This window comes from Zalophus californianus, chromosome 11, assembly GCF_009762305.2.
Source record: "Zalophus californianus isolate mZalCal1 chromosome 11, mZalCal1.pri.v2, whole genome shotgun sequence".
Lineage (NCBI taxonomy): Eukaryota > Metazoa > Chordata > Mammalia > Carnivora > Otariidae > Zalophus > Zalophus californianus.
This window is the reverse complement of record NC_045605.1, coordinates 39,106,699-39,127,793: the sequence shown is the minus strand read 5'-3', so window position 1 is coordinate 39,127,793 and position 21,095 is coordinate 39,106,699. Positions and strand designations below refer to the sequence as shown.

General features: G+C 38.2%; 1 protein-coding gene across 14 annotated transcripts in view; it reads left to right on the top strand.

Annotated features, from left to right (window-relative positions):
* Nucleotides 1–21,095, top strand: part of DEUP1 (deuterosome assembly protein 1) — an 82,923-nt gene that overhangs the window by 18,899 nt on the left and 42,929 nt on the right. For 12 of the 14 annotated variants that reach the window (XM_027581430.2, XM_027581428.2, XM_027581433.2 and 9 more), the window contains 5 exons: nt 1,299–1,470; nt 2,854–2,949; nt 11,044–11,178; nt 15,228–15,341; nt 17,312–17,554. In XM_027581430.2, the coding sequence (XP_027437231.1) occupies nt 1,299–1,470; nt 2,854–2,949; nt 11,044–11,178; nt 15,228–15,341; nt 17,312–17,554 (760 nt within the window). The remainder of the gene's footprint in view (nt 1–1,298; nt 1,471–2,853; nt 2,950–11,043; nt 11,179–15,227; nt 15,342–17,311; nt 17,555–21,095) is intronic. The other 2 variants (XM_027581438.1, XM_027581439.1) reach the window with 2 other exon arrangements.

The window sequence follows — 21,095 nt, the reverse complement described above, 5'->3', positions numbered from 1 at the left end:
GTGTGGTACACAGAAAGGAGCTAAGGATGGGAAGCAGCTGCCTAGGATCTAGACCTGGGTGTCCCACTAATTACTGTGTGACCTTGACCTCTCTGGGCCTGAGGTTTTTCAGAATGCTAAACGATCCTTAATTACCTCTAAAATTCTGATTGGGTGAAACTAAATGGAGAAGATATCATTTCTCACCTGCCTTTTCCTCCTGCCTTCCTCCCACCTACACAAATATATTAGAAGCCCCGTCACCACCATTGAATGGATACTGAAATAACTCGCTTTCTAATCTGCACATGCATGTGTTCCTTAGGCTGAAATCTGAGGCTTCAACATCTGCCTGCATATCCAGCTTGAATAACTGGACTTAGTCCAGGCCACTGTGAAATACGTCAGCTTCTTTGATGGAGAACCCTGCCCTGGGAGCACCCAGCAATCTGTCCTCACAGCAGGCACCTCTATAAATCTAGCTATTACCAAGGGCTTTGTTTCAATTATAAATAGACCCTCTGAGACCCAAGATATTGCCCCTTATCCAACTAATAGTATCCCCATTATCTAAAGACTTACATTATTCTGCCCACACCTGCCTGATCAGATTCCTTCCAGAGGGATACCAGCCAGATGGCGCTAAGTTCCCCCCATGAGGGGAGGGGCACTGTCGCCCAGTTAGTACCCTTGAATCGGGTCCTTCCTAGCCTGGGGTTGCTCTTCTATCCCTGATAGGCACGGTTGGAGTCCCAGTTTGCCTGCCATCAAACTTATTCAAGCTGTGACAGACATAGGTACACGTACATTTACACAGAAGAGCATTGAACCATTTTTCGTAATTCGAATTTTCCATAGAATCAGCCCACTCTAAAATTGTTATTTTATTTATTTACTTTTAGCTAACTTTCTTTATTGCCACCTTGTTTCTGACATAATCTGCACATGTGTTTTCATTTTAGGACTTCCTTGTCTAAGCCAAAACATGCGCTACCACCTACACCAAGAAGAGAATAGAAGCAGGGGCTTTATCAGTATATTGCATTATATTATGACAGCAACCATACTTTAGACAATGTCATTTAAAAAAATTTAATGTATAGTCACTGTTTACTCTGAAATTAGCTTTTAGGTTTAGTTTAAAATTTAACCTCTGGCTTTCAAACTTCTTATTTAAGTAATTGAGGAATTTGAGGGGCAATAATTTGAGGAAATTTTTTGAGGAAATAATGATCACGCTGTTCAGAGCAACGGAATCATTTTTCTTGTCCTCATATTTCACTCTTTTAAAATGTGTTTCACTTTTTGACCATTGCCAGAGCTTCTCCTTGTGAGGCTGAACTTCAGGAATTAATGGAACAAATTGACATCATGGTAAACAACAAAAAATTGGATTGGGAAAGGAAAATGCGGGCTTTGGAGACACGATTAGATCTTCGGGATCAAGAGTTGGCAAATGCACAAACTTGCTTGGATCAGAAAGGTCAAGAGGTACTGAATATATGTGTTAATTGTTAATTCCTCAGACAGTTATAAATAATATTTTATCAGGATATGTTTTTCGTTATGTATACTTTTTATCAGGCATCAGTGGTAGCCTTTATTGCTTGGAATTCTGTCATAGTGTGCTAAATGTGTTCTATCAAATAAGTGACGATTGGAGCCTCGACCCATCAAAATTCGCTGACGCAGACAAACACAATGTGTCAATGCCATCTAGAAAAGTAAACAGACATTCAATATATATGTGAAATAAATATGGTTTGCAAACAAAGATGTCAGTGCTTTTGCAGCTGTAGAAACAAAGTAGTTGTCCAAACCGTGTCTTTGGAAATGGCTGAGTTCAAGCGCCTCTTCAAATCTACTAGGAGAATATTTCCTGAAAGAAGTGAAATGTCAAGATGTGATTGCAGGACAAGGGAGAAAAGAGTTCAGTGAAGGGTGTATGTGTATATATGTGGGCACCCTCTTAAAAGGAGTGCCCCCAGCCCCTGCAAGATTGCTTACAGCACGTCAGTGACTAGAATGTATGAGTGCTCTCAGGCTTCCAGAGGAGTTCCAGAAAACCATATACTTGACCTAATGCGGACTTTTGTGTCTGTGAATTTTTCTTCTGGGCGAGGCCTAAGAGCAGTATTTGCTTTAATCATAGACTAAACCATCATCAGTCAACTCGTTCTTCAGCCATCTCTCTACCTTTGTTGTTCTCCCAATAGAACTTGGCTTTAGACATCGTTAACTGAGTTATTTAGTTATCGGCGTCTGGCTGCCCTTCATAGTAGAGGCAGGTCATCAGACCTAGGATATGTAAGGGACTGTTCTCTTGCTTCCATATCTGTGATGACCCAGGTGTGTACACAGGTACCTCCCGCGCTTTTTCAGCAGACAAATTCTGCAAGCCAAACCCCTGAGAACTCCTCGGACACATCATTCTTTTCTTTTTAAAACGGTCTTCTAAAAATGTAGCCATTACTCCGTAGTGTCACCAGGGCAGAGCTCTGTTTGAAGGCAGTGGAGCCCCAAATAAAGCCGGACTGGATCCGCAGAGGCCCTGCCTGTGTAACAATGACATGGCTGCCTGAAAAGGTAATGCAAAGTAAATTCTAAGCCTTAATTTAAACTGTGATGGAGACACGGGTCTTTTGTCAAACATCCACACTGCCCTGTCCTAATGTGTACCCAGTGGAATGGCACCAGCAGTGTGGGGCTTTGTGACTTTAATTATTAATAGCTATTTTAAGAACTGCAGTACCAATATTTATTCTTGTTTGGGGACAGCAGTTTTATTTAAATCATGCTCATCCTTTGCACATTTTCTGCTTTGGTCAGGCAAAATTTAAGAAAAATCAAAATTAAGTTTTATTCTTGCTGCAGGTGGGGTTACTTAGACAGAAGTTGGACAGTCTGGAAAAATGTAACTTAGCGATGACGCAAAATTATGAAGGACAGCTGCAAACCCTAAAAGCTCAAGTAAGGAAACTTATTATAATTTAATCTCATTTGATGATTTAACACATTTTGATATATGTTTTCACATATAAAATTATATCAAATTTATGTATTTATAAATTGTATTAATTTTATTAAAAAAGATTATTTTCAATACAAGTAAAATTCTTATATTTTAATGACGGGTTATATGTTTGACCCTGTCTTTCACTGTTTTATTAGATTATTTCTTTTATTAGACTGTCAGCTCTTTATCCCTTTAACTGTTAGCATAGTGCTAGACTATTACCTTTCTACTTATCAAGTGACTTGCTAATTAATTATATGATAATAGTTAGCAATGTGAACAACAAAAATAACTTTGCTATTATGAAATAGATAACTGAAAGGACAAAACTGGTCTTTATTACTTTGATACTGGTAGGGCTGTTTCATAAATGATAGGTCTTCTGAATAGAGATACTGATTTCTTTCTTACTTATTCCTCTACCTCCTCACTGTGCTGGCAAGCCAAAAGTTTTCTCTCCCTTACCACAAATAATACATAGGGCAGTCATTATCTGTGCATCTCAGATCTAGTGGATGTTATGTCTTGCTTTGCTTAATAAGTGAATCAATGGGAAATACAGTTTGATTATGGGATTTTTGAAGTGCAAAGATTTCATAAGTGATAATACAATTAAATGAGCCTAAAGTAGTTAATTCTTTCTTAAGTACCTTCTTAGGGAGGTCATCAGCCATTAAGATTGGATTTGAAACATTTGATGCCACTTAATAAGTATAATCTTCTAAGACTAGCTAGCTCTTAAATTTAGACATTTTGCCTGCAATTCAAATAGCTGCCACTAGATGGTAGCTCGAATTAGGAAACAATGGTTTTTCCTAAGACTAAGCATTTAACGCTTAACTCAATCAACCTTGTTTTTTTCTGTAATGATAAAGCTCTAAAATAGCAACATGTATAGTAAAGCACTGTATTGTTCGGTATAAACAGAGACACCACAATCTGGAATAAGTTTGAAAAAAATACAGAAATGGAGATACAAATGAATTACCATCTCAAAATTATATTTAATTAGTTCAATCACTGCTTACCAGATCTTTAATCTCTGGGTTTTTTTCACGTCTGTTGTTAAAAAGTTGTGAGACTTGTTTACAGGTGCTGAGCAGTCATGTAATATAGGAATCCCTGCCGTTTGATGCTTTGCAGCTCTATTTTATTACTTGGCTGCTGGCTAACCAACAAATATCCTTACGGCAATTTCACAAAAATGTGTTCTGTGGAATGCTAATATTGAGAGTTTTGGAAATGCTGTTTACTTCTCTGCTCCTGGACATTTACAGTGCATATTTGCATATTACAGGCTGTGAAAAGTCTTGCTTTAAACAAATCCATTTAGCTTCTTTAATCCATCATTTTTCAAAACATATTTGACCATGGAACTCTATTTTTTAAGCTAAAACCTGCTTATACTGTAGTACAGTATTACAGTGTAAACACTGTAAACAGGTGTTTCATAGAATACACTTTGGAAACACTACATTGTTCTTGAGAGAGCAGCCATCTGCTTCCACTGCAGTTTTCTGCTTCTCGTGTTAAAAGAAAGGAAGGAAGAGTGTTAGGGAAGGAGAGCAGAAGAGAAGGAAAGAGGGAAGGAGGGCAAAAGAGAGAACTGGTTTGCATAATAGCTTATAATATGTCATTCTTCTAACCAGCAAATGCTGTCTTGTAGCAAACATACTTTGGTTGCTGCTAGCTCACTCTACTGATTCCTTCTTTGAAATTCCTGGTTTATTTACTATTTCATTTTCCTAAAATATCTGAAGGATACACTTTACCACACTCTTCTTTGAATAACTTAACTCTGTCAGAACTTTCTCATAGAAATTGTTTCCTTTTTGAAAAGATAGCATTTTCTTTTCCTTCTAACCATTATGAAACTAGGATTAAATTGTGTATATATTTGAGATTTTCACTTCTGGAAAGATGGAGTAGGTGCATTTAGATCCTGCAAATTAAAATTAGAAAGCTTGGACATTATCTATAAAATGATATATGAAGATGCTGAGAGTGGAGGGAGGAAACAGGCCAACTAAGACCTTGGTACCCAAGGAGTGACATAGTGGTGAGTTCCCTGGGATTTCTCTTTGCCTCTTTTATCCCAGTCTGGGTTAACAGAGAAGCTGACAACCCAGACGCTCCAAAGGGCACAAACAAAAAGAATCCCAAGGAATGCCTGCTTTCTGCAGCCAAAAGACCGAGAAAAAGACAGCCTAGCAACATTATACACTTTTAGATAATAACTGCTGTACTCCAGCCAAACACTACAGAAAAAGATTTCAGCCCCAAACCCATCCCTCCCCTCAGCACAGGCTGAGTAGACAGCCTCTCTCTCACCAGCCTGTAATGAGGTAGTCCAGGCTCCCCAGCCTGGGTGGTGTGAGAGAAGACTTGAGTGGAGAGCCAGGAATGTCATGACCACCAAGTTTTAACAAGGCCCTCCCCATCCCATGGTGTTAGTGGAGGCCATATGGAGAGCCAGGACTAGTATGCCCATTTGGTGGTGATGAGGCAATCCCCTCCTCTCTGAATGGTATCAAGGGAAGCCTAATAAGGAGTCAGGATGTTTACCACCTCTCGGTGGTAATGAGGCCACTCGCCCTCACTACACTTTCACTGAAGGACATGTGAGAAGCAGTAACAAGTCACCTACACCCCTCCAGTCAAGGTGGTATCAGTGAAGACTAGTGGGGATCCTGAACTCCCATTCCCACTCAGCAGGGATAAGGAGCGCCTCCCTTGGGTTACCAGCTGAGGCCAAGAGCTGAACTCCCCCTGCCCACTGGCAGTGATGAGGTAGCATCCCACTTTCCTTGCCAGAATGCCATCAGAAAAGGACGGCTGAAACACAGTCCCTAAAGGAACTCTAGTGTCTCATAGCACAATACCCAAAATGTCCAGGTTTCAATAAAAAATCACTCATCACACCAGCAATCAGGAAGATCTCAACTTGAATGAGAAAAGATAACCAAGAAATGCCAACACTGAGCGAATATAGATGTTAGAATTATCTGACAAGGATTTTAAAGCAGCTGTTATAAAAATGCTTCAGTGAGGAATTACAGACATACTTGAAACAAATGAAAGCTTTAGCAAAGAAACAAAACTATGAAGAACAACCAGTTAGAAATCTTATCTCTGGAAAATACAATAACCAAACTAAAAAAAAAAAAAAAAAAATCAGTAGATGGGCTCAAAAGTAGAATGAAGAGGACGGAGGAAATAGTCAGTGAACTTAAAGATAGCAGAATAGAAATTACCCGATCTGAACAACCAAGAGAAAACAGACTAAAAGAAAATGGAACTAAGGGACATGTATGACTCTAACAAAAGTTTGGAAATTTGTGTCATCAGATTCCCAGAAGGGAGAAGAGAGGGGGACTGAAAAAGTGTTCAAAGAAGTAATGGCCAAAAAGTGTCAGAACTTGGTAAAAGATATAAACCTACAGATTCAAGAATCTGGGTGAAATTCACACAAGATAAATACAGAGAAACCAACAAGACACATCGTAGGCAAAGTTCTGGAAACTAAAAGACAAAGACAAAAATCTTGGAAGCGGCAAGGAAGACATAACACCTTCCCTATAGAGAAAAATCAGTTGAGATAACAGAATTCTCCTCAGAAACCATGGAGGCCAGAGGATGTGGAACATTTTTCAGTTGCTGAAAGAACATAAATGTCAACCCAGAATTCTATGCCTAGAAAAAATATCCTTAGGAATGAAGGGAAAATCAAGTCCTTCTCAAATGAAGGATAACTAAGAGAATTTGTCACCAATAAACTTACCTTCAAATAATGGCTAAAGAAAGTTCCTTTAGCGGAAAGGAAATGGCAAAGAAAGAATCTTGAGACATCAGGGAGGAAGAAAAAACAATGGAAAGAGTTAAAAAATGGGTAAATGTAATACTATCCTTCTCTTTGAGTTTTCTAAATTGTTTGACAGCTAAAGCAAAATTTATAACAATGTCTAATGCGGCTCTTAATGTATGTTGAGGAAATACTTAAGACAATAATATTATGAATGGGTCAGGGCAAAGGGACATAAAGAAAAGTAAGACTTCACAGGGCGCCTGGGTGGCTCAGATGGTTAAGCGTCTGCCTTCGGCTCAGGTCATGATCCCAGGGTCCTAGGATCGAGTCCCGCATTGGGCTCTCTGCTCAGCAGGGAGCCTGCCTCTCCCTCTGCCTTCTCTCTCTCTCTCTCTCTCTCTCTCTCTGTCTTTTATGAATAAATAAATAAAATCTTTTAAAAAAAAAGTAAGACTTCTGCATTTCACTTGAACTGGTAAAATGTTGACACCAGTAGGCCGTAATGAGTTACATATATATAATGTAATACCTAGAGCACCAATTGAAAAAGCTATTCAAATGGATACATTAAAAAACACTATAAATAAACCAAAATAGAATTCTAAATAATGCTCAAATAACACTGAAGAAGACATAAAAGCTAAAATAGAGAAACCAAGAACTGGAAAACAGAAAAGAACAACAAGAGTAAGGCTTAAGCTCTAATATATCAATGATTACATTAAGGGAATTTTCTAAATACATCAGTTAAAAGATGGAGATTGACAGAGTAAATTAAGAAAATATGACCTAACTATATGTTCTGTTCCAGAAACTCACTTCAGACATAACTATATAGGTAAGTTGAAATAAAAAGGTAGAAAAATACCATGCAAATATTAATCAAAAGAAGGCAGAAGTGGTGCCAAGATAATACAGTGGAGAAAGAATAGTCTTTTCAACAAACAGTAAAGAGACAACTGAATATCCACATGTAAAAGAATTAAGTCAGACCTAAACCATAGACAAAAGTTAACTCAAAATGGATTAAAGACCTAAATGTAAAAACTTAATCTATAAACTCTTAGAGAAAAACAAAGGAGTAGATCTTCATGAACTTGGATTAGGCAATGATTTCTTAGATTTGGCACCAAAAGCACAAGAAAAATCAGATGAACTTAACTTCACCAAAATTAAAAAACCTCTGTGCTTCAAAGGACACCATCAAGAGAGTGAAGAAACAACTCACGAAGTGGGAGAAAATATTTACAATACATATATCTGATAAGGGACTAGTGTCCAGAATAAAAAAAAAAATAACTCATACTAGTCAATAATAAAAAGCAAATGACCTAACTTTAAAATGAGCAAAGATATGAATAGACATTTTTCCAGAGAAGGTATACGAGTGTCCAATAAGCATATGAAAAAAATGCTCAACATCATGAGTCATTAAGGAAATGCCAATCAAATCATGAGATACCCATTCACACTGACCAGAATGGCTATAATCAAAAAGATGGACAATGGCAAGTGTCAATGAGGACATGGAGAAATTAGAACCCTGTACGTTCCCAGTAGTACTGGGAAATGGTACATTTTGAAAGACAGATTGGCAGTGCCTTAAAAAGTTGAACTCAGAGTTTCCATATGATCCAGCAATTCCATTCCTAGTTGTGTACCCAAGAGAAATAAATATATATATCCACACAGAAACTTGTACACAAGTGTTCATAGCAGCACTATTTGTAATATTCAAAAATTAGAAAGAACCCAAATGTCCATCAATTAACGAAGGGTTAAACAAAATGTGACATATCCATGTGACGGAATACTATTCAGCCACAAAAAGGAAGGAAGTATTGATCCATGCTACAACACTGATAAACCTTAAAAGCGTTATGTTAAGTGAAAGAAGCCAGACACAAAAGACCATGTAATATATGATTCCATTAATATGAAATGATCAGAATAGGCAAATCCATAGAGACAGAAAATAGATTAGTAGTTTCTAGGGACTGGGGGCAGGAAGAAATGTATAATCATTCTAATATTCTGGGGTTTCTTTTTGAGGTAATGAAAATATTCTGAAATTAGGTAATATGATGGTTGCACAACTTTGTGAATATACTAAAAACCAATGAATTTTATATTTTAAAAAGTGATTTTTATGGTAGGTGAATTTTATCTCCATTTAAAAAAAATTTTTTATTATTATGTTAATCACCATACATTACATCATTAGTTTTTGATGTAGTGTTCCATGATTCATTGTTTGTGTATAACACCCAGTGCTCCATGCAGAACGTGCCCTCTTTAATACCCATCACCAGGCTAACCCATCCCCTCACCCCTCCCCTCTAGAACCCTCAGTTTGTTTTTCAGAGCCCATCATTTCTCATGGTTCATCTCCCCCTCTGATTCCCCCCCCTTCATTCTTCTCCTCCTGCTATCTTCTTTTTTTTTTTTTAACATATAATGTATTATTTGTTTCAGAGGGACAGGTCGGTGATTCAACAGTCTTACACAATTCACAGCACTCACCATAGCACATACCCTCCCCAATGTCTATCACCCAGCCACCGCATCCCTCCCACCCCCACCACTCCAGCAACCCTCAGTTTGTTTCCTGAGATTAAGAATTCCTCATATCAGTGAGGTCATATGATACATGTCTTTCTCTGATTGACTTATTTCACTCAGCACAACACCCTCCAGTTCCATCCACGTTGTTGCAAATGACAAGCTTTCATTCCTTTTGATGGCTGCATAATATTCCATTGTGTATATATACACCACATCTTCTTTATCCATTCATCTGTCAATGGACATCTTGGCTCTTTCACAGTTTGGCACTCTATATCTCCATTTTAAAATGATATGAGAAAAAGAAAGCAAGTGACTAATATTAGATAAGTAGACACGATCATTCATAGCTTTATTTGTAGTAGCCAAAAACTGGAAATAACCAAAATGTCTCAATGAATGGTCAAGGAAACCGTGGTTCCATCCATACCATGGAATAATACTGAGCAATAAGAAGGAATGAACTATTGATACAAGCATGCATCTTCATGGCATTACGCTGACTGAAAAAAGCCAATCTCAAAATGTCATATACTATTTGATTCCATTTTATAACATTCTCAAATGACAAAATTATAGAGATAGAAACAAATTAGTAGTTGCCAGGGGTTAGGGGTGGGAAGATGAGAGGTATGAGTGTCACTACAAAGGCAGGGAGGTCTTTGTGCTGTTGGAATGGTTCTGTATCTTGATTGTGGTTGTGGTCACACAAATCTACATATGTGAAGATGGCATAAAACTATACACATGTATTGTACCAATGTGAATTTCCTGGGTTTAATATTATACCATATAATTATACTGTATAATTATTTCAAAATTCAAAATAAAATCAAAGAACTTTCATAAATAGTTATCTAGAGATTTCTTTACAAATGTTGATGGACCAAGCTGCTTTTAATTTATTATTTGAAGGTATAACAAGAAACAGAAAAAATAGCACTAAGTTAAAAGAATTATTGGAAAGGGGCACCTGGGGGGCTCAGTCGTTAAGTATCTGCCTTTGGCTCAGGTCATGGTCCCAGGGTCCTGGGATCGAGCCCCGCGTCGGGCTCTCTGCTCAGCGGGAGGCCTGTTTCTCCCTCTCCCACTCCCCCTGCTTGTGATCCTGTTCTCGCTGTGTCTCTCTCTGTCAAATAAATAAAAACAAAATCTTAAAAAAAAAGAACCATTGGTAAGAAAAAGATTGTAGCAATTTGATACTTAAATTTATTTAAACTCAGATCAACATGAATAAGTAGTTTATGCTGTTTGTATCTTTTAAATTCAGTATTCAGTTTTCTTGAATAAAATATACACTTGTTATTTTATAGAATTTACTGAAATTGAAATTGTCAACACAAGATGGCACTAAATAAAAGAAAAAAACTTGGTTTTTAAAACTTGTAAGCTTTGCTACATACGGTTAAGACAAAGCTAAACAAAATATTTATCGGGAGAATCATTTAACTGTGCAGTTAGTGAAGTCCCAAATTTACATGAAAACCGAATGGTGTTCAGCTTCAATAATTTAGGTTTAATAATTGGTCGTGTCTTCACTAATCAGAACATTTAAGCATTACCGCATTTTCCAGTCATGACTTAAATCTTCAAAGAGGTGCCCAAGAAAAGAACTCTCGTGAATTCGAGTCAGAAACACCAGCCACAGTGAGACTTTAGCCTTCTCTCTTACTTCCAGTTTTCCAAACTGACGAATAGCTTTGAGAAACTGAGACTGCACCAGATGAAACAAAGTAAAGTTCGGCGAAAGGAGTTACCACACCTCAGAGAAGAAATACCCTTTGAAATGAGCAATTTGAACCAGAAATTAGAGGTGAGCCGTCTGTACTTTCTTAGTGTCTTTCATGCGTGGTCAGGATCGATTTCTGCAGCTGTGGTGGGCTGGCCGTCTCCGCTGAGCACCATGGCACTCACAGCTGTGGTAGCAAACACCATTACAAATCAGCTTCTCATTCACTGTATTTTCTTAGGGCACCTTCCCTTTAGGCACTTAGCGAATTAATACATCACTTTGATTTATGCATCTTTTATACAGATCAGCATTTTTGGAGAGCCAAAAAGAAATAGAGTTCAAAGAAACTGCAGATGTTGAGTGAAATTGAAGGACATCCCTGGGGTCAGTTAAATTGAATATCTAATAAATCTTTTAATGGCTATTTAACTATTAGGTACTTAAATCCCAAAGAAGCCTCATAACAGTTTTTGGAACAGGGCTTGGCGTTTCAGGGTTTTTTTTCTTAAAGACGTAGTGCCACTCCAAGAGAGCCACCATATATCACCCAGAGCTTCTGAGATCTGCATCCCTAAAAAGGCTTACTATTCACGGATGCACTTATTTTTATCCCTTAACTTCCCAACCTTGGAAAAAACAAACCCGCTATTTTTCTTCCCTGTGCTCTTGAGCACTCCTGCTAGAAGTCATGTAACAGCAGATGGATTCTACTATAAATTCCTGTTCTCTAACCTGAGCCCAGTTCCTAGGGCTTCCATTATCGTTCATTAATTGACCTCAAGTTAGCCCACTCTGTTCCTTCTTTTGTTCTCAAGCCCTAAACCCCAGCATCCCTCTCACCATCACCAGCCAATGAGTTCCCTTTCTTCTTTTTAAGATTTTTTATTTATTTTTTGACAGAGGAAGACACAGCGAGAGAGGGAACACAAGCAGGGAGAGTGGGGGAGGGAGAAGCAGGCTTCCCGCTGAGCAGAGAGCCCGATGCGGGGCTCGATCCCAGGACCCTGGAATCAAGACCCGAGCTGAAGGCACATGCCCAATGACTGAGCCACCCAGGCGCCCCAAGTTCCCTTCCTTCTACTTCTCCAGTAGATGATGGCTGGCCTCTCCCAGTCACCCGGGCAGATACTTAGGGATCTTTGGTCAGTTCCTTTCTCTTACCCCTTGTATTCCAGCCCAGATTTGCCCCTTTCCCTGGTGTCCTGCCTCTTATCTCCTTCCTCCTCTACTTGTCATTGCCTCGTTTGATTTTCATCATTTTACTCTTCAATTCACAGACCTTCTCAGACTTTCCCTCCAAAATATCTTTAAAAGAAGAAAGAAAATCTAGGATCGTAGTCCTAAAACCAGCCCGTTGCAAGAACTTTGCTGGAAAGCTTGGGTTTTAGCTTTTAAATTCCTGTATTCTGAATAATATATGTTTTTTTTAAATACAAAATTACTACTGCTTAATAAAATTGACTCTGCAGGAAAATGCACCATGTGTAACCACCTGGCTCTTATGGTGGTGTGACCAGACTGGCTTCAGAAATATCCTGGTCTCATAGAAGATGCCCAAAGATGTGCACTGTGATGCATATGCCTTCACTGAAAATGCAGAGATCAAGTCACTGATTAGCCTTTTGATTGACTTCTCATGGGGTTTTATGGGACAACCACAGTCATGTAAATTGTACAGCCAAAAAAAAAAAAAAGAAGTCCTGAAAGTAATATTAAATACTTTTTGTGAACATTTTTATATTTAGGGAATGAAATATTTACATAAAATAGATTTCATGAATTTATAGATGAAATTAGTAGCAAAATATGAGCTGGGGCACCTGGGTGGTTCAGTCGATTAAGCGTCCGATTCTTGATTTCAACTCAGGTCATGAAATCGGGGTCATGAGATCGAGCCCCATGTCAGGCTCCATGCTGGGCATGGAGGCTGCTTGAGATTCTCTCTCCCCCTCCCGCCTCTGCCCTGCCCCTCCTCTCTGAGTAGGAATAAGAACAAAAACAAAAAACAAAAAAATCTATATATATAGATATAGATATTTATAACCTGATAGGTTTGTACTTATATAATAATCTTTAAGCACACTGTGTAGGGAGTCTAATCTGTATAATTGTGGAGACACTTCATGTACCTGTTTTTACTTAGAGCCATATGAAAAATTAATGTGTAAGAGATGGGCTGTCCCAGTTTTAGTCTACATCTAAGCATGTTTTTCCTTTGGGACAAATGTTTATTCACTGGTATAGTAATAGAGAAGTGGGAAATAGCATGTTGATGTGGAAGAACATGACAGTTTATAATTTAAAACACTTCCTGACTGACTCATTTATTTGCCTTGTGATACAAGCAAGTTGTTAGTCTCACAGAGATTTCATTTTTTCACCAATAGATGGGGTTAAAATACCTTATACGTGACATTGTGGTTATGGGAGAAAAAATACACGTATGTATACATTTAGACGCACACTGAAGCATTTAGGGGTGAGAATACATGAGGTCTGGAAGTTGCCTTAAATTAGTCCAACAAAGAAAGGGTGGCAAGAGAGGCAGAATGGAGATGGTTAGGTTGATGGTGGTCAAACTGGGTGACGGGTACACGGGAGTTTTTTAAATCTCTACTTTTATGTAAGTGTGAAATGTTCATACTAAAAAGTTAAAGCCATCTTACAGGTGGAGGTTTGTAGAGTCCCTGACCTAGAACCATCACTAAAGAAAAGTTAGTTCCATCTTCCAGTATTTAGTAAAGGGATTAAAAAACATATATAATAATGGACTTCCCCTAGAAACTCTAATCTTAATGACCCTGACCCACTCTCAACCTTGATCCAGAAAACCTTTTCCAGCCATGGAGAACTTACTCTGGAGGTTTAGGCAAGTCTACAGACTCTCCAGAACCTGGCGGGGGACAAACTTCAGTCTCTGCAAAAATCCTCATAAAAGTCCCTAGGTCTCTGTATGGTCCCATAACTACTGGATATATTGTGCTGGCTTGAAACCAGTCTTGAAACCAATACATCTGTAAGATCAAGAAAGCCAGGACTGTTGTGAGCACCTGCTGATGTCTGTGACCCATATTTCTAGCCTGCTTGGCCTCATTCTTGACCTCATTTCTACCTGTTGTAGAATTTGTAAAGAATTGAGGTTACTGCCCCTGCCTCCTCTTAAAGCATGCTGGGAAATACTTATTTTCAAGATTGAGATTGTTGGGTGGTGTTGCTAAATACTAGTATTAACTGAAAGATATGAACCGTGTAAGTCAACCTTGCCCATATTTTGACTTCTGACTCCAGACTCCCTCCAAAATTAAAAGTAAACAGGAATTTTAAAAGTCTGCATTGTACTAATTTGAAATATTAGCTATTTTGTACAAGAGCCTAGTTTTGTAAATTCGTCACTATTATTGAAGACCCTGTTTTCGTGTACCTAATTTTAAATTGTTGAATGTCAGAATCAAAGTCAATAACTTTATATGAACTGTTTCCATTTATCTTAATAAATATGGTCTATTTATCATAAGGTATTATCATATATTTAAAAGGGGCCTAGCCACATTTTTCCAACCTTATGACCACCCCTCAATTTCAAGTCATCTTTAATTACTGTAAGGGGCCTCCTAATTTATAGCTTTCCTTGAATGATTGATTCCCAAAGCCATATCCTTTCCTTGTGTTAAGTTGTGAACATTCATGTTCTACGAATATACTACTTTGAACAAAAACTTGTAGAACCGAGTATGTTGTATCAAGCTCATTCCACCACTTCTTCCCCAGGGTAGCTCTGCTGGTATCCTAAATTAGATGGTTGTTCTGTTCCCCAGAATGAGTTGATTTTGGCTTTACCTTGGACAGTAGCTTTGAAAACCACAAGGGACAAAGTCACCAAATCAGTCCAAGCCTTATCCCATAAAAACAAAAACGAAATTAAGGATACAGGTTTGGTGACAAGAATCGGAAGCTGTATCTAGTAATAAATCCAAGATGAGTGATTCAGTATTTATTTTGTTCTCCAAATGGGGAAAGAATGAATGTAGTTGTTTAGAATGAAGGTGTACAAATGAAAGAAGCCTTACTCATTGTGCTTTTAAGTGAATACTTTTCTTCAATTTATGTTTGTCCCTCCACTTTTTTAAAAGGAATTTAGAGCAAAATCAAGAGAATGGGACAAGCAAGAGATACTATATCAGACTCATCTGGTTTCTTTAGATGCTCAACAAAAATTATTATCTGAGAAGTGTAATCAATTTCAGGTACATTACCTAATACTATCCTCTTAGAAAAAATTAGAGGTTAACTATTACTGTCTTTATAATCAATCTTATTGCAGATGGAAATCCCAACCAAGGGAAAATAACCAGAGTAGGTCTAACACTGGGTAAAGTCGCAAGTGCATGAAAATTTGTAATGGTGCATTTAGTCTACATGTCTCAAAGGGTGGTACTTTTAAAAGTACCATTGCTATTATATCATTAAATAACGTATGTTTTTGCATGTCTATGGGCTAGTCACTTAGAAAGTCTAAGATTGCTTGGTTCCTGACCTCAAGAACCTTACAGCTTAGAGGTAGAGATAACAGATGTACATATTTACAGATAATTAATGGCAAGCAAATGGGAGATCCTTTTAGAGTTCAGAAGAGTGAGGGAAAAATTTGGGCTGAGATAGTGAGGAAATACCCTCCAGCAGGAGTAGGACTGAGGCTAGCCCTTGAAGAATGGATGTATTTTGAGAATGTATTTTGGGTGGTGGAGCAAAATCACTGAAGCAAGAGAGCAAAAGGCAAATTCTGGGTTTAGAAAATGGGCCCATTGGTTGGGAGTCCCTGTGGAAAGCGAGGAATGGTAGGAGATGGTAAGCCTGGTGAGTTGAATACAGATTATAATAAGCCTTAAAATCTTGGCCAAGGATTTGGAATTTTTATTAAAGCCAGTGAGAAACTATGGTTTTTGTTTGATTTTGGTTTTGTTTCTTATTTTTCATTCTTTACGTTACTTAAATTACCTAAGTTATATATGTTCTCTGAATCTAACAATACAAAATAATCCAATGTAAAATTAATAGCATCATCTTCTCCATTCTTATCAATTTAATACAAACACTTAATAGGTGTTTTTCTTTCCATACTTTTTCTTTTGTTTGTACAAACATGTAAAGTATGTATTTGGGGGAAGTTGTATATTTTTTCCTTTTTAAAATTTTGTTGTTTTAATAATTGTCCTTCCTCATGAGTATTCTTTCAAGTCATTACCTAATTCTGCATAATATTTAATAAAATCGTTTCTATTACCATATATATCATAGTACATTGTACCTATACCTTAATTCTTTCAATCATTTCTTTATTGATGAACATTCAAGTTGTTTCTAGTTTTTTTGCTATTGTAATACTGTAACAAATATCCTTGTACATACATCTTCAAATGTTATTGTTTTTCTTTTGTTAGATTAAAAATCCTAGAAATGATTCTTGAGCCAAAGAGTATTTTGTCCATTTAAATTTCTTAAATAAATACTAGCTAGCATATTACTTCCCAAAAGGTTATAGTAATTTCCATTCGTGAACAGTCTGTGGGGTACTCATACTTTCACCAACATGGAATGTTATCAGTCTTTTGATTTTTAGCAACTTGGACTGATAGCAGAATGGCTTGATTTGCTTTGCATTTCTCTGACTACTTGTAAGAGCATCTCTTCCTATCCTTCTTAGTCTTTTCCATTTCCTTTTCTGTGAATTGCCTGTTTATAAATTTTGTCAATTCTTCTTTTGTGTTGTTTCTCTTTTTCTTATGAATGTGTAGAAGTTTTTGTACATTAAGAATTATTAACCCTTGTTATATGTGTTGACAACTCTTTCCTACAGTCTGTCTTTGTTTAATTTTGTTTATTTTTCATCCTATAGACTGTTTCAACTATTGTGTAATTGTATCCACGATTTTCCTCTTCTGAACATTTTTTTCTTGTTTAATAAGATTTCCCTACTCTAAGCCCCCTCCCCTACTCTATGTCTGCTCTGAGGTTCTACAAATATATTTTCTCTTTACATCATCCGAAATTGAGGTTTTAGAAAAAAACAGAAGACTGAATTACAAAGAGCGAAGCTCCATTATAAACATATCGAAAAATAATTCTCCCAAGTCTTTTCTCTCATTCTTAAATGTTGTTTATGGAAGCTTATATACGATGTTCTCCGTTTCATCGACACAGTCTTAATTTTTCTCAGAAACAGGCACAAAGTTACCAAACTCAACTCAGCGGTAAAAAACAGTGCACAGAAGACCACAGCTCGGAAGATCCTCAGTTGATGTGTGACCTGGATCACAGTTGCGAAGCAAGTGAAAGAGATGAGTTCATTATTGAAAAACTAAAGTCAGCTGTGAGTGAAATAGCATTAAGCAGGAATAAGTTACAAGATGAAAATCAGAAGCTCTTACAAGAACTGAAGATGTACCAAAGACAGTGCCAGGTGATTCTTTATTTTACAACTGATACCATCCACGAGTTGTAGAAATCGTGACTGAACAGGTATATGGATTAGAAAGCTAATTTTCTATTCCATGTGTAAATTCAATTCCTAGTTCCTCTTAGTAAGTAATTCTCACTTGATGAGTAAATTCGGCAATCCCATAGATGCTATTCCCCACCAGAGTGAACATGAGTTCTACAGCAGTATCGAATGATGCATGATCAGGCTAGAACAGTGCTCACAGACCCCGGGGCCTAACACCTGTGGCCCTCTGGCCCCATGTCGCCTGTGGCCCCACGAATCTCTCTGACCCTGGGCCTCCTTGACTTGCAGGATTCCTGCATTGGAGATCCAGGAGATCAGTAAGGGTTCAACAATCTGATTACCTCAGTGAGAGGCACGGAGGTCACTCCCTGGGATTTATCACCGTTCACTTTACCATGATCATTTGCCAAGTAGCCTGGAGTTCGGGGGTTTTTTGTTCATTTGTTTGTTTTTAGGTAATCTCTACGTTGGCAAATACGATTGCTGGTTTTTCTAAGCATTAATTTTCTTCTTAACCCAACAGTCTTGTCTGTCTCTTCCTTCCTCCCTCCCTTCCTCCTTCTTTCCTCCTCCCTCCCTCCCTCCCTCCCTCCCTCTCTCTCTCTCTCTTTCTTTCTTTCTTTCTTTCTTTCTTTCTTTTTCTTTCTTTTTCTTTCTTTTCTTTCTTTCTTTTCTCTTTCTCACTCTTTCTTGTTTACTTCTGCATCACAGGAAAGTAATACAGCATACATCAAAATTGGTCATTACCAATTTCTTTACTAAATACATATTTCTTATTCATGGATATCCCAGTTAGTTGACACATTCTATAGTTTTATCCCCCGTTTTAGTCTTATCTCCCACCTACAAGCATTCAGCCTTTTTCTACCAACTCAAACATGTCAGCTGGCCCATTCTCAGTCCTACTCTGTCCCTTCCTCATGCTGAGATATACTTCGGAGGCCACTATCTGAGCAGACTTCCACTTCTCTAAGGTATTCCTCGGGATCTTCTACCACTTAAACTCCCAGGGTCATTTTTTCATCTTCCGCCAACTCCTCGTCCTCCCATCCTGCAGCACTATGTATGGGACTAGTTCTTTTATTTCTTTCTCTGCCAACATCTACTCCTCCATGTTCCTCTTTCTCCATGTCTGTAGGGGGCCGAACACAAGGCTCCCAGCTTCTCCGCTTCCATGGCGTTTCTAAGAGAGGGACACTCCTCCATCCCCAGATCCAGCTTCATGTGGGGAGGGGGGTGTTATTCTAATACAAATCAGAATATAGATGTAAACAAACAAAGCAAGCTAAACCACAAATCCTAAGCGCTGAACAAGCCACAAATTGTCTAGAAATAGGGGAGATACTGATGGTGTTTTCTCCAGCTTTGCTATAACGTAAGTAAGACTAGCCCTTACTCTTCTACTCGAGAGGCTGTCAGGTGGCTTCCGTGTGTTCAGTTTGCCCGTCAGCCTACCTGGTCCCTTCTGAGGGGCTTGCAGGGGCTTGCTTCTGAGGGGCTTGCTTCTGAGGAGATTTTTCTCTCAGGGGCTTCCTTTTCCATCTCCTTGGGCCTGGGACAACTGGTCATGCCTCTGGCGTTTATTTCAAGACATTCTGCTGCTGTCTTTGTACTGCTAGAGTCTGCACCAGAATCACAATCAATAAGCAAGTAGAGTGTATTTGTGGGTCTTTCCCACATTTTCTCCCCTGGGCTTTAGGTCATCCAGCACAGACTGAGGAGTCGGTCCTCTTTGTCCCTTTTCAAGGTCTTTTTGGTTCTGGTCCCCAGAAATCTATTTTCTGTTCTGTTCTCTTTAGTTTGCCCTAAACGTATTTCATGAGTGAGCCCAGTTATGAAGTCTGTTTGTATGCTTCGGTGAGGCTCAGCTTCTTCACTAACATCAGTTCCTCTTAATCTCGCCAAAAGAATTTTGTTTGGACCTATTACAGCATCCAAGAACATCCTCATTTATAGGCTGAGGTTCAGCTTTTGGTTCTTTGGCTCACTTGTAAAACAGAAGTGGCTACTCTTATCCTGTATTCTAGAAAGAGCCTCTGTTTCCCTCTCTTCGCAGCATGACTGACTTTCTCTGTCATGCTTTCCTTGACCAGCCCCATCTTTCTGCTTCTCAGAACTTTATCTTTTATATTTTTCCAGGAAGGAAGTTGGAGAATCTGGTTAAAAGAAAGAGTGTTGCAATAGAGGAAGAGTGTACATTGAGAAACATTAATAAATTAACATTCCCCGTTCATAATCTCTTCCCTCTCTCCAAGTGAATGCCTTAAATGAATACTTCTCACACTGGCACACCTACTGATAAGAAGAGAGAAAGTGCAACCAAAGAGTCTGAACGTGTAGCAGGAGGTTAGAGGCCTCAGACTACTTGAAGGCCAAGGCTTCCCTGTCCTTTAGCAATATCATTTAATCGATTTGCCCTCCTGACCCAGGTCCAACAGGATATGACTCATCCTCCCGCCATGTAAGGGCTTACATGCACGCACTCCTGAGAAGGCTCCTTAGCTCGTCTGGGCTAAGGAAAGTCCATGTTATCCACTTTGACTTTTCCTGATATATACGTATATCAACATACATAATAATTTATTAATATTCCTGAATATATACTAACAAAATAAAAACCCAGCTCCTCATAGAAGTCAATCAGTTGTGAAATATTCCTATTGTTATTTATACCAAAGTTTATAAAATAACAGTATTAGTTGCCCCTAATCGTTACGACTTTCCTTTAAATCAGTGATTCTCTAGTGGAGTGACTTTGCTCCCCAAGTGACACCTGGCGATGCTTGGGTATATTTGTGATTGTCACAACAGGGGAAAGGGATGTGATTGACATCTAGTGCGTAGAGGCCAGACATACTATTACACATCCTAAAATGCACAAGACAACCCCCACAACAAAGAATTATCCAGACCAAAGTATAGATAGTGCTGAGGTTGAGAAACCTTGCTTTAAGTTTTGAAATATTATTTTACTCATATTCTTCACCAGTTTTCTACTCTATTTTATGATGTTTTTCATAGTTAATGATACATTTTTTTTTTTAAAGATTTTATTTATTTGAGAGAGAGAGAATGAGAGATAGAGAGCATGAGAGGGAAGAGGGTCAGAGGGAGAAGCAGACTCCCCGCTGAGCAGGGAGCCCGATGCGGGACTCGATCCCGGGACTCCAGGATCATGACCTGAGCCGAAGGCAGTCGCTTAACCAACTGAGCCACCCAGGCGCCCGTTAATGATACATCTTAATATGACCGTTATTTTTATTTATATAGCAATTTCTATGAGAATATTTGCCAAAGTTATTTTTACAGATTTGTATTCACCAAACAAAAATCATTTAGTTATTCTTGGATCTAGAAACATTATTAAATTTAAACTAAGAATCTCCATTTTATATTTTACAAAAGAATCACATGTATTAAAAAACAAACCAAATTATTCTGGAGTATGCTTGACACATAAAAATACGTTAAAGCTTTAATGAAAAGATCTTTAAGA